Genomic DNA, 15,375 nt, shown 5'->3' on the forward strand with positions numbered 1-15,375 from the left:
TTTTACCCTGACATGCTTTTGACCATTGAACCTCTGAGACTTCACCAGGTGGCAGGTCCCTACATTTTTGTACTTTATACTTTTGTTCTTCAGGACTAATCTACAGGTGATCAAGATCTCTCCAGACTAGATTATTGAGACAAAGAGCAGGAGAGTTAGCATAATCTTCAAGAAAAGTCAGTGAAGATATATTGATTTTTATCCTGCTAGGTGAAGCAAAATGCTTGTCATGATGCTTGCAAGTTTTATGGAGAAAAACAAAGTATATGCAAGATCATTTACTTCCTGTTGTCCCTCTCTGTGTAATAACCCTATCTCCATGGATTTTTGGAAGCCAATATGGGATGTCTGTCAGTTACTGAGTGTATCTTTTTCAATTATACATTCAGGCTCTAAGGGAAAAACTACAGGGTAGGTTGACAGATTGAACCCATTCTGGGTGGATTTGGGCCCAAATTTCATTTAGCACCATAAACTTCAATTTATATCCCCAGGAATTAGAATCAACTTAGAGTTAGCATCTTGTAATTCCCTAAAGATCTAGATATTTTTCTTTTATCTGGACACAGACACCCTAGTAAATGGCTGTAGATCTCTGAGGGAAAGTCTTAGAGGAAAATTATAATACATACATGTGGCTCTGTTGCATTGTCTTTGGGGGCACCTGGGACTTTATGTCTGAACTAACTTGCATTTGGAAACTGCAAGTGACTATAACTTTCCATTGTGGTTAGGGAAGTTAGGATTTAGAAAGTCAGATCTAGGGTTTCTGTATATAGATCAAGTAATAATTTAGTAGACTGATTTTTAATTTTGTTCCTTAGAAATGCTATTTCATTTGAGCACTACTAAAGATCTCTGCAGGTTAAACTCTATGATAGTCTCTTTTTGTCCATGCTGTCCATTAACTAATTGCTTCCACCTCTTTCTTTTTCTTTTTTTTAAATATGTTTTAATTGATTTTTTACAGAGAGGAAGGGAGAGGGACAGAGAGTTAGAAACATCGATGAGAGAGAAACATCTATCAGCTGCCTCCTGTACACCTCCCACTGGGGATGTGCCTGCAACCAAGGTACATGCCCTTGACTGGAATCGAACCTGGGACCTTTCAGTCCACAGGCTGACACTCTATCCACTGAGCCAAACCGGTTAGGGCTTCCACCTCTTTCTTATTAAATTCTGCCATTTGATTTCTGCACTCTGAGATCACGCTCACTAGGGAGTTTTTCAGTGGTGCCATGTCATTCCCAACCCAGAGAAGACAGCCACTACAGAGTTTTTCAATAATGCAGATTCCCTTACTAATGTATTTCTCAATACTTTACTGCAGTGTCCTCTGGGATCTCATGGACAGTGTGGTAGAGGATGTGTCTATAAACAGGTTGTACATGATAAATCTACTTGAGCATTTGCATTTTTTTAAGCATCTGGATTTTTTCTACATTTTGCCAGGCAAGTTTGGGCATTCATCCTTATTCAATGGAGACTCCTTTGGGACTTAAGTTTTACTCAGTGAACAAGCAAACTATTAGAGGTACTTGAAGTTGCTTAAGCAAACATGTTATTTGGCCCTATCCAAACCTTATGATCAGACTCACTTCAAATTCATTTTCATACCTAATCCCTAGGTTTTTGTGGATGTAATTTATGAAAAATCTTATAATTATTTTTGGATATAAGCTTTCTTCTCTCAGTTAAGACATTGTACTTGTTTTCTTGGAGCATGCCTAGATCTGATTTTGGAGGCAATAAGGAATGGTGGGGGTGGGTTTTGAGAGTAGGTATCCATTTCAAGGCAAGTGTTGCAGGTAAGGGTATTGACAGTTTTCAGTCAAGAGGTGGGCTAACCTTTTCAGTCATGGGAGGAGGAGCTGTTTCTTCTTACAAAAGAAATTCAGAGAGACTCCAGGGATTCAATATTCTAACCATTCGAGTGCACTCAGGTATCCCCATTTCACATCTTAGGGTCCCACTCCTCCTTCCAAAACAGTGCCTTAACTTTTACAAAAGAGACTTACAAATTGTATATTCAACTTTCATTGTAATTATGCAAGCTGCAAAATTAAAATTTTTTTTAGTTCTCAGCAGGATCATACATGTGATTACAGAAATAAGAAACTTTTTTGTTTGTTTTGTTAATCCTCACCTGGTGATATTTTTCCATTGATTTTAGACGGTGGAAGAGGCAGGGAGAGACACTGAGAGAGAAACATCAATGTGAGAGAGACACATTGATTGGTTGCCCTTCCACATGGGCCCCAACCCTGATTGGGGTGGGACTGACCCTGCCACCAGAATCAAACCTGGGACCCTTCCACTGAGCCAAACTGGCTAGGGCAGAAACTTTTTAAAGGGCCACTTCAGAAGCTCTGTAACTTTCCTATCATGACTTGAAGTGAAAGTTAAAACCCCTAAATATGCCATTTTCTCCTGTAGGCTCTCCATTAGAGTCAGAAGCAGCCAGCCCACAATCCTTGTTGTCATTATTAACACCATAATGGTCAAGTCAAATCATTATTTGTTCCCCTTAGGCACTTGTTTCAAAGGCATGTGACCATAATTAACTATAAGTGATAGTTTAATTAATTATTGTGCCTGTTAATGGTATCCCATTGTCCATTGGTAAGGTGCTCAGCAGTGCATTGAAGGTCAAGGACCTGAATCCTATGTTTCCTGGGACATCTCCATTAGCAAGAAAATGAAACCACACTAGGGTATTTCAACAGAAGGATTTTAATGAAGTATTGGTGAAATAGGCACAGAAGACTAAAAGAGCAATAAAAGTAAAACTGAAGTAACATGGATATAATAAGTGCTTCAGAAGTTACCAGCTTAGATCTGGGGACGACGGGATTAACAGAATTTTGAAGCTCAGAGGAAGTCCTTGGTGCTGAGGATTTGACCTCTGCAGTGCATACTGCCCAGCTACTATTGGTATCTCTGAGGAGATGTCAAGAAGTTGGTTATAAGAGTGCTGAAGAAAAGCAGGAGATGAAGCTGAGGGTTAAACAGATTGAAATGCATGCAACAGGAAGAAGGAAGTTGTTCCCCCCCTCTTCCTAATTGCTAATCTTTATTTAGAGTTCCCTATTGGCAGAATCAGTCAGGAAACAAGTTGCCAAAGGGAAATATAGGGTGGGGCAAAAGTAGCTTTATAGTTATTTATATGGAAAAGAATACAATCCTATGTAATAAAAGGCTAATATGCAAATGGACTGAACGGTGGAACGACTGGTCACTATGATGTGCACTGACCACCAGGGGGCAGATGCTCAACGCAGAAGCTGCCCGCTGTTGGTCAGTGTGCTCCCACAGGGGGAGCACCGCTCAGCCAGAAGCTGGGCTCACAGCTGGCCAGTGCAGCTGCGGTGGCGGGAGTCTCTCCCGCCTCTGCTGCAGTCAGACATCCTCCGAGGGCTCCTGGACTGCAAGAGGGTGCAGGACGGACTGAGGGACCCTCTCCTCCCACTCCAGTGCACAAATTTTGGCACTGGGCCTCTAGTAGTTAATAAATAATAGTACAAGAATAAACTGTGTTTTGCGTACTCACAATGGTAAACCTACTTTTGCTCCACCCTGTATATAATTTTGCAGAATCCTATATCCAGCATCACAGAATAGACTATAGAATGGTGAATTTGGAGTTAAGAAACAAGTCAATGACAGCCTACTAACTTTAGCTGTTTTTTTTGATTTCTGAGAAGTTGTGACAAAGTTTAGAGATGTGAAGTATCATCATTGCACAGATTTTAGTTAGGTATTTAGGAGCTCATTTTGGATTCCAACAGTGACATTCTTTCTTGCTTTGGACATTTTCTCTGTTTCCATATCTTTCTTCCAAGGTTACTTTCCTTGAATCTAACCACTGGGAGAAAGGGTAGATTTTTGTCTGTGGATCAATGATTGCTAGAGTATCTGAATCTGGTGAGATCTAAGCTAGTCACTTTCAGACTTTTTGGACTGTGACCTACAGTGAGGAATACTTGGAATCTAAAATACACATGTGCAAATATGTACCAGAATAAAAAGTTTGATGAACAATATTTGGTCCTAAGTATTAAGTGACACATCCTTATAATTTCTATTGTATTGTATTGTATTGTATTGTATTGTATTGTATTGTATTGTATTGTATTCTATTCTATTCTATTCTATTCTATTCTATTCTATTCTATTCTATTCTATTCTATAGAGACATATCACCATTCACTAAATCAGTTATGTAATATATAATTTGGTAAACACTGATTAAAGCAATATTGTGAATAAACGTAAATATTTTCTCCTGCTCAATTGTCTGAACAGTGCTTAACTTGGCATGTTTTGGTCATTCTTTTTGTTGTTTCTATTCTGGTTTCCAGCTTATTGCTTTTCCTTAAATTCTGGGTGAGAAGAAAAATGTTTTAGACTGAGCTTGTAGTTCTGGTTGTGATAATGATGTTTCAGTGGAAGTGATACATATGTTCCCTTCATTTCTACTTTTCCCAGTGAGAACAAAAAAGTGACAGTATATGATAAATTAACTCAGAGAAAAACCAAATTCTTTGATTGTTATTCCTCATTAGTTTGTCAAATATTTGAGTACCTTCTATATATAAAATCTTGAGCACAGGGCAAAGGATACAATACCAATGTCAGCTTCACCCTTGTGGAGCTTACATTCTAGTGGGGATTTAAATGTCAAATGATTAATTATACAACTAAATACATAGTTATTGATAGTGGTGAGGAATTTGAACTAGCCTGATGCCGGGGTCCAACCCCAGCAGGTCCAGGGGTTCCCAAAGGCGTAGACGGAGTCGGCGAAGAAGGAATGACACGGAGACAGCGTTCAGTTGATCAGCAGCCTAGCCAGGACCTCTAGCCCGGATCTCCAGCCAAGTTCTGGTCTGGATCTCCAGAGAGGTTCTGCTTCGGGTCTCCAGCCAGGTTCTGTGGCCATGTTCCCTCGCTAGGTTCTCCAGCCAGGTTCTGTCCAGGTTCTCCAGCCAGGTTCAGTCACCAGGTTCTAGTCAGGTTCTCTTGCCAATTTCTGTAGTCAGGTTCAGTCCAGGATCTTTTGCCATGTTCTCTCCAGCGAAGTTCTTCTGTCTGTAGGTTCTGTGTAGGTTCTGTCTTCTTGGCTCTCTTCTAAGTTCTGTCTTCTAAGTTCTGTCTCTCGCTGTCTTGTTACATCTGTATTTATACCAGTTGATTCAATCCTATCAATCTCTATTACAAAGGTTAGGGCGTTTCTTATCTCCATTCCAGGGAGTAAAGATTATGTAGCTTAAGCATGATTGTTCGTAGTTAAAGTGATTAATTACCCACCTGGCACTTAGTTGAGGGGTTTTATTCCCTCCCTAACTTCAGGGGAAAATCCCTACCTGGGGAAACAACCTTTCTTAGAGACCTTGGTTAAAACACATAGTGCCAAGAAGGTGAGCAAACATTTTAAGAACAGTATGCCATATATGCCAGGTCCCTTGAAACAGCAAGGATGGACCGGCTCCCGGCAGCCTGAGATAGTAAAATATGTTCCGAATTGATAAACATTCAGTCTGAGATATGAAGGTTAAATACAATTAGCTAGAAAAAACATGGAATTTGGGGATGGGATCGGATGGGATGGGATGGGATGGGAAGGAAAGAATAATCTGTATTTGCCAATGAAACACAATCAAGGTGAGACAGAAGAAATGAAAGGCTGTTGTAGCTAGTAGCGTAGAGAGATGGAGGTAGTATAGCAGAAGATAAGACTGGGAAGGTAGATAGGTTCAGATTATACAGGACCTTGTATGCCACTTTAATTATTTAAGTGAAGCACAGAGGGAGTATGAAAGGACTAGTTAGATGTGGGAGTTGAGAGAGAAGAAAGGGTCAAAGTAATGTCAGAGGTTTCTGGCTTGGGAAGCTGATATGAGTAATATTGGAGAAGGATCATTAATGAGTTACAACTTTGGATAATACTGAGTTTGAGATTTTACTAGGTACCAGGCATTGTGCTAAGCTCTCACGCACATTATCTGATTTAATCCTTACAAATATAATACTTTTCTTAGAACCAGGATTTTATTTTTATTTTTCAACAAGGGAAATACTGGAACATATTTAAATGTTTTTGAGAAGAATCCAAGATAAGGAGATGTTGGAGATACTGGAAAGGAAGGGATAATAATCCATAATGTTAAGCTAATGAGAAGATGGTTTCAGATTTTGCATAGATAGAACAATGTCTTCTCTATTTAAAAGAAGAGAGAAAGAGTGTGCATATGTGGGTTAGTTTATAGATTTGATTTTAAAAAGTTTAAGGGAATTTTCTCTTTATGGCATTTGTTTTCTCTGCAAAGTAGGAAAAAATAACTTTTATGACTGAGGAGTGAGATGGGGAGAATGGAGGGTTAAGGAAGGTGAAGTTTTGAAATAGTTTTTGTGAAAAGTAGAGTTAATCAAATAATGATTATTTGAGAGTAAAGATACTGTTCTTAATTCAGAGTTTAAAATAATGTTTTACCAACATCATAACAACATAAGGCAAAAATCTAATTGCAAATGCTATGTATGATACTGCTGATAGACAGAAAAACGAGGATGGGACAGAGAATAATGGTAGTCTTCAGTCATTTGGAAAGATTTTGTGGAGGAAGTAGAACTTAAGATTAGGTGTGGATGTATAGGTAGGTAAATTTGATAGGAAGAACAGAAAACAAGTATGGAGCAGGTTCTTAGTGATAATTCGTAATGATTTGGTTGATGATAATCCTTTTTTTAATGTTAATATTTCAGTGACTATGGAAGTGAAACTATATCAGGACCTGCATTTGACCCAGCAAGTCACCCAGCTCCAGCTCCTGCTCCCTCTTCCTCCTCGGCATTTCGACCTGTAATGCCATCTAGGCAAATTGTAGAAAGACAACCTCGGATGCTGGACTTCAGGGTTGAATACAGAGACAGAAATGTTGATGTGGTACTTGAAGACAGCTGTACTGTTGGTAAGGTTTTCCCTATCACAGAGCCTTCATAAGTTAATAGTACAGTAGGTAAACATTCAGTTTATATATTTTTTCTTTTGGGTTGACTGCCAACAAGGAGAACAAAAAGCGAATGGGATGGGATGGGAAGGGAAGAATAGTCTGTGTTTGCCAATGAAACACAATCATTTTTCTCATACAGATTATTGTGCTCTGTTTTTAAATACTGTGTTGAGGTTGAGGTAAATTTGAGAATAAATTTTTTGTTCCACATATATGATGCTGTTTTAACACAGGTGCAAATCAAACATCTAGGAGCTTAAGAAATGCCATAATTATTAGGTACAATGAATATAGGACTTTATAGCTGAAGTTCACTTTACTTTTCATACTATGAGAGAAGAAATGACATATTTTTATCACTCCTTTTCTCTGCCAGCTGGATAAATACTTCAGTACTATTCTTTCAAAGGAAACTCAGAGTGTATGCCTGCCATCTGTAGAGAAGCTATGTTTTTTTTTTTTTTTTAAATATATTTTATTGATTTTTTTACAGAGAGGAAAGGAGAGAGACAGAGAGTTAGAAACATCGATGAGAGAGAAACATTGATCAGCTGCCTCCTGCACACCTCCTACTGGGGATGTGCCCGCAACCCAGGTACATGCCCTTGACCGGAATCGAACCTGGGACCTTTCAGTCCGCAGGCCGACGCTCTATCCACTGAGCCAAACCGGTTTCGGCTGTAGAGAAGCTATGTTGAACTCATGTTTAGTTTAGATTATTTGAAATATATTCATTGTAGAACCAGAATGTTATATTAATTTCTATTTTAATATAGTTTTGCCTTAAATCTAAATACCAGATATTTCTGAAATTTTGTGTTTGTTCCTTTTTGAAGAGATTCTTTCCTAATTTTATTAATTTATTACAGAGAAAAGCAAGGCTGTTAAAAGTATGATCATTCCCAAACATGAATCAGATTGTTATCCTTTACTTAAAGCCATTTAGAAACTTTCCATTGTTTTTAAAAATTCAAATCTTTTAACAGGGCTGTAAGTCCCTGCTACATTTCTAGTTTTCACTGTTATCACTCTCTTTATAGCTCACTATGTCTAAGTTGTAATGGACTCACTCAGTTTTTTTTAATAGGTTCAGGACCTATGTACTTGTTCCTTCTTCTGCCTAAATTCCTCTCCTAGTCCAGCCATTTCTCCCCATGCCCATCCCTGTGCCCTCAATTATTCTCTTATACATTCTGTTAAAAAATTGTGGTTAAAGCCCTAACCGGTTTGGCTCAGTGGATACAGCGTTGGCCTGCGGACTCAAGGGTCCCAGGTTCGATTCAGGTTGAGGGCATGTACCTTGGTTGCAGGCACATCCCTAGTGGGGAGTGTGCAGGAGGCAGCTGATCGGTGTTTCTCTCTCATCAATGTTTCTAACTCTCTATCACTCTCCCTCTCTGTAAAAAAAATCAATAAAATATATTTTAAAAAAATTGTGGTAAAAAAACCCCCACATAACATGAGATTTAAGTTCTTAACAACATTTTAAGTGTGCAGGATAGTTTTGTGAACTATATACACATTGTTGTACAGCAGATCTGTAGAACTTTGTATAACTGAAACATTGTATACACTGAACAACAACTTTCCATTTTCCTCTTTGGCCAGCCTTTGGCAGTGGTCATTCTACATTCTGTTTCTATATGTTTGATCACTTTAACTGCCTCATATAAATGAAATCATACAGTATTTGTCCTTCTATATCTGGCTTATTTCACTTAGTATGATATCCTCAAGGTTTATTTGTATTGTAGTATATTATGGGATTTCCTCCTTTTTTAAAGGCTGAATGATAGTCCATTGTATGTATATGTCACATTTTCTTCATTCATTCATCTGTTGATGCACAGGTTATTTCCACCTCTTGGCTATTGTGAATAATTCTGTAGTGAACATGTAATTGCATATCTCTTTTAAGACCCCTCTTTCTATTATTTTGGATAAATTCCCAGAATTGGAATTGCTGGATCATGTTAGTTCTATTTTTAATTTTTAAAAGAACTTCTGTACTCTTTTTCCATAGTAGCTGCTTCATTTTGCATTCCCACCAATAGCGCCCAGGCATTCCAACTTTTCATCCTTGCAAACACTGCTGTTTTTTTGGTTTTTAGTTTTTAATTGTTGTTGTTTTGTTTTTAAATATAATGGCCATCTTATGAGGTAGAAGATGATATCTCATTTTGGTTTTGGTTTGGATTTTCATGATAATTGGTAATGTTGAGCATTTTTTCACATACCTGTTGGTCATTTGTATGTCTTCCTTGGAGAAATGTCTGTTCAGGTCCCTTGCCCATTTTTAAATTGGGCTGTTTACTTTTTTGCTATTGAACTGTAGGACTTCTTTATGTATTTTGGATATTAACTTCTGTCACATATATGGTTTGCAATTTTTTTCTCCTGTTCTGAATGTTGGCTTTTCACTCTGTTGACTATTTCCTTTGCTTTTTGGTAAGAAGATTTTTGGTAATCTCACTTAGTATGATACCTTTGTTGTCTATGCTTCTGATGTCATATCCAGTAAGTCATTCCCAAGACCAGTGCTGTAGAGTTTTTTTCTGGGAATTGTACGGTTTCAGAGCATACATTTTAGTATTTAATTTGAGTTAATTTTTGTGTATAGTATAAGGTAAAGGTCCAACCTTATTCTTTTGCGTGTAGATACCCAGTTTTCCCTGCATGATTTATTAAGAGACTATCTTTTCCCCATTGTGTAGACTTGTCTGTATTTTACATAATTTCCCTATAATGATCTTTCTAGACTATAAATCTTCCTATATATCTTTCAGTGATTTCCCTGTTTCCTATATTCTATTTCATTTGTCCTTTCCTGTTTTAGTTTTTTTTAGAAAAGTAATAGTCATCTTTGATTATCTCATGTAAATTTTTCCTCTTATGGAGCCTTTCTTGACTTCCATGGACATAGTTTAGTTGGTTTGTCTCCTATGATTCCATAAAAAGTAATAGAGACTTTTAAAATGGATTTTAAAATATCTTACTCTTTCTTTATGTTTCAGGTTTCTCTTTTTAAAGACCAGGTCTTATTCTACAAATTCTCTCTCTAAGCACAGTGTTTGGCACTAAGCAGTACCTGTTGAGAAATTAAATGGCTCAATAAATGAGTATATGTATATATTTATATGTACATTAATTCATCTGCCATAGGAAATTTAAAAAATATTATAGTTTTTGTGACCTGTAATATAATTTTAGTTTATAGATATAGTTCATCTTACTGTTATTTAAAGAACTGGATAAATACTAATTTTTCTGTTTATTATGTGTCAGTGTAAAAATGCAAAAAGATGCTATAAAGAAAATGCAGTTTTCTATGTTATTGGAAAGACTAGGAAAAGACTAAGTATAAAAGCAAGCCTAAAGACAGCCACGAACTTTATATCAGAGTGACACCTAGTGGCAATTGTATTGGTCTGTTAATGTTTTTAGTGTTCTGTTGTTGCTGCAGTTTCATTTTATTATAATATCCTTCTATTTAAAAAAAAATCTTGAATAAATTAAAAACATTTTTTTAAATTATTGGTTTTTCTATGAAATTACTATCTTGTGTGAAGTAGTGTGATATTGAGGGTAGGAATTATTGTGTATTACAACTATAAGATCTAGCAGTGAATTGGATTTAACCTAACAAACAAGTATTTGTCCAATAAAGTTAGTTGAATCAGTGCTGTCAGCAAATTTTGGCTGGGCTCACTCAGCATAGCCTTAGTTTCATTTCTGGAATACAGCAGAAAAATAGGTCTGTTATTAGTTGAACCATTTGCCTTATTTTTTTTGTCCTTTCTGTTTTTAATCTAATTTCTGAAAACTACCTTTATTATATTGGATACATTTTAGTTTAAAACAGTGGTTCTCAACCTTCCTAATGCCGCAACCCTTTAATACAGTTCCTCATGTTGTGGTGACCCCCAATTTCATTGTTACAAATTGAACTTAATTAAAGCATAGTGATTAATCACAAAACAATATGTGATTATATATGTGTTTTCCAATGGTCTTAGGCGATCCCTGTGAAAGGGTCATTCGACCCCCAAAGGGGTCGCGACCCACAGGTTGAGAACCACTGGTTTAAAAGAATCATATCGAGTGTGGAAATAGTTAAGACATTTAATTTAGCAAGTGCATTTTGAGCTTGAAAAAATAGTTCAGGATATTTCAAACGAATTTTTGTCTTGAATCTGTAAACTTAGTTTCTGTTTTTTTTTTGTTTTTTGTTTTTTAAAGGGGAGAATGATGATTGTTATTTTTATTTTAATATATTTTATTGAGAGGGATAGAGAGTTAGAAACATCGATGAGAGAGAAACATCGATCAGCTGCCTCCTGCACACTTCCTACTGGGAATGTGCCTGCAACCAAGGTATATGCCCTTGACCGGAATCGAACCTGGGACCCTTGAGTCCACAGGCTGACGCTCTCTCCACTGTGCCAAACTGGTTAGAGCTATACTCTGTAACTTAGATTAACTGTAATTTTTAACACATGCCTTAAACCTTCTGTGCCTTAGCAACTCTTTATGAGTCGTAAGCAAAATATAAGAGATTGGTTTTTGCTATCAGTACATGTGAAAAGAAGGAAAGAGCAAGAATCTTATTCTGCCTTGTACAGATGTTGGGAGTATGAAAAGATAATCATAGCTTGTATTTTTGGGGAGGAAAGACAGCAAATGTGCATTAGTGACATTGTTCTTTGGTTCATTTATAAGTGTCTATTGACTCTGCCAACAATTATGTACTCCCCAGATTATATTTAAAATCATTAAAAAATCTAAATAAGCATCATCTCAAACTGTGGTCTTAATGGGTATAGTTTATTTTTATTTATATATTAGAAATGTTTTTTTACTCTAGCTTTACATTTTAAAATATGTACTTTGAGTAAAACTTTTTTAAAATAGAGAAGTATAGAAAGAGCAATGAGTATTTTGCCCTTTTCTCATTCTTAATTCCCTATTATCAATTTTATTTATAGTTTAATATTGCTGTTTTATAGAAGGCCTTTAAAGTTAATGTTCTTTCAACTACTTTTATCTCTCATGTCACCTTTGTTGTCTAATATTTAAAGCAAGGCAGTGAAGATCAGAACCTTGATTTATGTTTTTTGACATCTATACTTCCTGCCATTCATCTTTAGACTCTTCTTTCTTTAATACTTCCCTATAATTTTTGATTCTTTCTTTGAAATGTTCTAAAATAGTTTTTTAAAAGAACATATATAGTAATGGCTATAATAGTAAATAACACAAGATCTCATATTTAGCAGCACTGCTGAAAATAAGGAAGTAAATTCCAAAGACTTTTGAAAAAAATCAGATAGGTCATTTTATTATAAATATTTGTTTATTATTTTGGCGTTAAAATTATGCTGAGTTCTTGGAGTATACATAAATAAGATAGTCCTTATCTCAGAGGAATCTATGGTCTATATTTGGATAGGAAGTGGGAAGAATACATGGAAATAAAGGGCATTTATCTGTTCATTCACTCATTCATTCACACATATATACTCATATTGCCCCTATACAGCAATGACTATGCTCACTGTTCCTATACAGCTCTCAGTTTCTATGAGACAGACATTATTATCCCTGTTTCAAAGATGAATACACAGAATTTCTGAACCACAAAATCAGCCTTAAACTGAGTCTAGAACTCATAATCTTTCCAATGAAACAATTTCTATTATGGAAGTACACACAAGGTGCTATGAGGATATTGAAAAAGAAGTAATTCAATTTTAGCTGGTGTTTTGAGGGTATGGGAAGGGAATAATTAGAGTTGTGGGGGTGCTCTGGAAAAATTTCAGAAAAGGACTAAGCTATGAAAGAAATATAAGTTAAAATATGTCATGTGGACAAAGTGAGGGGAAGTTTATTCTAGGTAAGGAAAAGCACAGAGAAAGGAATGATAATGGTGTGTCTGGAGGATTGATGGGGAATATGCAGCATTGAACATATATTTGAGGTTATACTTTTCATTTAGTTCAAAGTTAACTTAAATAGAATCTCCTTTTTCGCTAGAGACAGATTCATGCCTCCCTTCCCTCCTCTTACTCTGCCTCAGTCCCTGCCTCTGCCCTTTTATACTCATTGACATACTTATTTTCACATTGCCTTGAGATAGCCAGAACCTTTATCCCCATTTTCTAGATGTGAAAATTGACACAAGAGAATCAATGACTTCTTGGTTCATGGAGATTAATGGGTTTGGAGGGATTTGTAAAACCTACTAGTCTAGGAGGAGGGTCAAGATGGCAATATAGGTAAATGCGACACTTGCTTCCTCCCACAACCACATCAAAATTACAATGAAAATACAGAACAATCATCATCAGAACCTCCTGAAATCTATCTGAATGGAAGCCCTACAACTAGTGAATTAAGGAAGAAGCCACATTGAGACTTTAGGAGGGGCAAAGGCATGGAATGGGTTAGTCTGAAATCTCTGGTGTGTTTTTCATCAACAGGGATAGCTTAGTAGTCCCCTGCCCTGGTGACTTCCTGAAACCCTGTCTGACCCAATTTGCAGTCATACCCAACCTGTTTGCTGTGGCTTTTCCATATGAATGCCCTGTCCTGGCTCAGGCTTCAGACTTTCCTAAAATCTCCCAAAAAAGCAGCAATTGGCTCCATACCTCTCCATAAGTGGCCCCAGGCCTGGCACTAGCAGCAGCTTCACAAGATTCACAGCTTGGCTTCTCCTAGGCACCTCCAAGCCCATCACAAGTAGGAGCCATCTGCAAATTGGTCTGTAGCTCATGCCTGATGGCCCCAGGCAGGGCACAGGCAGTAGCTGACTTTACACCTCCCATAAGGCTCCAGAGCCAGTGCACCCGGAGGTCAGCTTCAGACCATGTCAATTTACAACCCTAGCACATCCATGAGTAACACACTCAAGGGGTGTTGAGTGTTTCCTTCCCACGTCCTGCGTGGGTCAGGGTTCAGGAACTGGAAGCAGAGCCGCACACAAATGAAAATGAAAAGAGAAGAGATAATTTGGAAATATTGAGGGGCCAGGCGGGCAAGCCCAACTCAAGGGGAAGGACTTCCTCCCGTGCTCAGACCTCACCAAGCTTTTATTGATCTGGGATGCACCCATAGCTTAGCTCTTAGGCAGGTGACCCCTAGCAACAGGCGGACTAGCCCATCAGCAAGGATTTACATAATAATAAATGGGGGAGTAGTTTCAGCTACCACTGTCTGGACAAACAGAGGTGGCGCCTAGCTCAGACCTTTGCTAGGGCTTCAAAGGCACCCAGCCTTCGGGGGGTTCTCTGTCTATGCTTATCAGATAGTGAAGGCAGTAAACAGTTTCCCACATCTCCCCCTTATTTTTTCCTTAAGAATCTTGTATCTGCAGACCAGAAATAAACATATAAGAACAAGTCCCAATTTCAATGTCCAACAGTTCTGAGTCCAAGTTTCAATGTCCGACAGTTCATGTGTACATGCCAGCAATGAAATGCTGGTTCTGGATGGTGGACAAACGCAGGTCTGGTCCTCTCTGGTTTGTTCCTGGGCACTCTGCAGCTACGTACAGCTGCTGACTGCTAGCATGGCAAGGCGTCTTCACCATCTTTATCTCTGAACTGTCTCTTCCTGTCTTTGTGGCTGGAGCAATCTGGTCAGTTTCTCTCCGGTATCCCTTGTTGCAGGAATCCACATGGTCTTGGAGTTGTTTTCTGAAAATATATAAACGTATTCTCGACCAAAGGTTAATAAAGGAAATTTTACTTGGGGAATCCTTTTTATATTTGCCCAAATGATTTTCCTTTGGCTTATTTTGACACCACATATGTTTTTCATGGGTGTCTTGCTGTTAGCATTACAAATGAAGAAAAAAATTTTTTTTCTAGATTTAATTTAGTTACAGGATATTTTTTTTTACATGGCATTTTCCCACTATCCCCCCTTTTTGATTTAATTATTAGAAGGCTTTTGGAAAATTTATAATGCAGTCTAGATTACTATAAATTTTTTTTTTTGCACAAAAATATGACTGCTTTAGGTTCATTGCATGTTAAGCAATTTTACCATGAAATGAAAATTTTGGTTAATACTTTTTGAGTAATTTCTTATTTCAAATTAGCCAAATTTAATTAATTTGAAAACTTGACAACCATTTTACTGTTAAATTTAATACTCTAACAATAATCTTAATTTACACTGTAAATATTAATGGAAAGGATTATTTTACATCCTTGAAGAGGTCTGAGCATTCCTGTTGTTAGGCTAGATTTAGACATAGGGTCTGTTAGCCAAGCCTCCATCTATCTGGTTACTGATAGACCAAGTATCTGCAGATATGTTTATTTCTGGTCTGCAGATATGTTTATTTCTGGTCAGCTGG

At 37.3% G+C, this 15,375-nt stretch overlaps 1 protein-coding gene across 4 annotated transcripts in view; it reads left to right on the plus strand.

Annotated features, from left to right (window-relative positions):
* Positions 1 to 15,375, plus strand: part of FAF1 (Fas associated factor 1) — a 399,416-nt gene that overhangs the window by 82,831 nt on the left and 301,210 nt on the right. For all 4 annotated transcript variants that reach the window (XM_059689641.1, XM_059689643.1, XM_059689642.1 and 1 more), the window contains exon 4: positions 6,766 to 6,971. In XM_059689641.1, coding sequence (XP_059545624.1) covers positions 6,766 to 6,971 — 206 coding nt within the window. The remainder of the gene's footprint in view (positions 1 to 6,765; positions 6,972 to 15,375) is intronic.

The sequence above is a fragment of the Myotis daubentonii genome, chromosome 3 (genome assembly GCF_963259705.1).
Source record: "Myotis daubentonii chromosome 3, mMyoDau2.1, whole genome shotgun sequence".
Lineage (NCBI taxonomy): Eukaryota > Metazoa > Chordata > Mammalia > Chiroptera > Vespertilionidae > Myotis > Myotis daubentonii.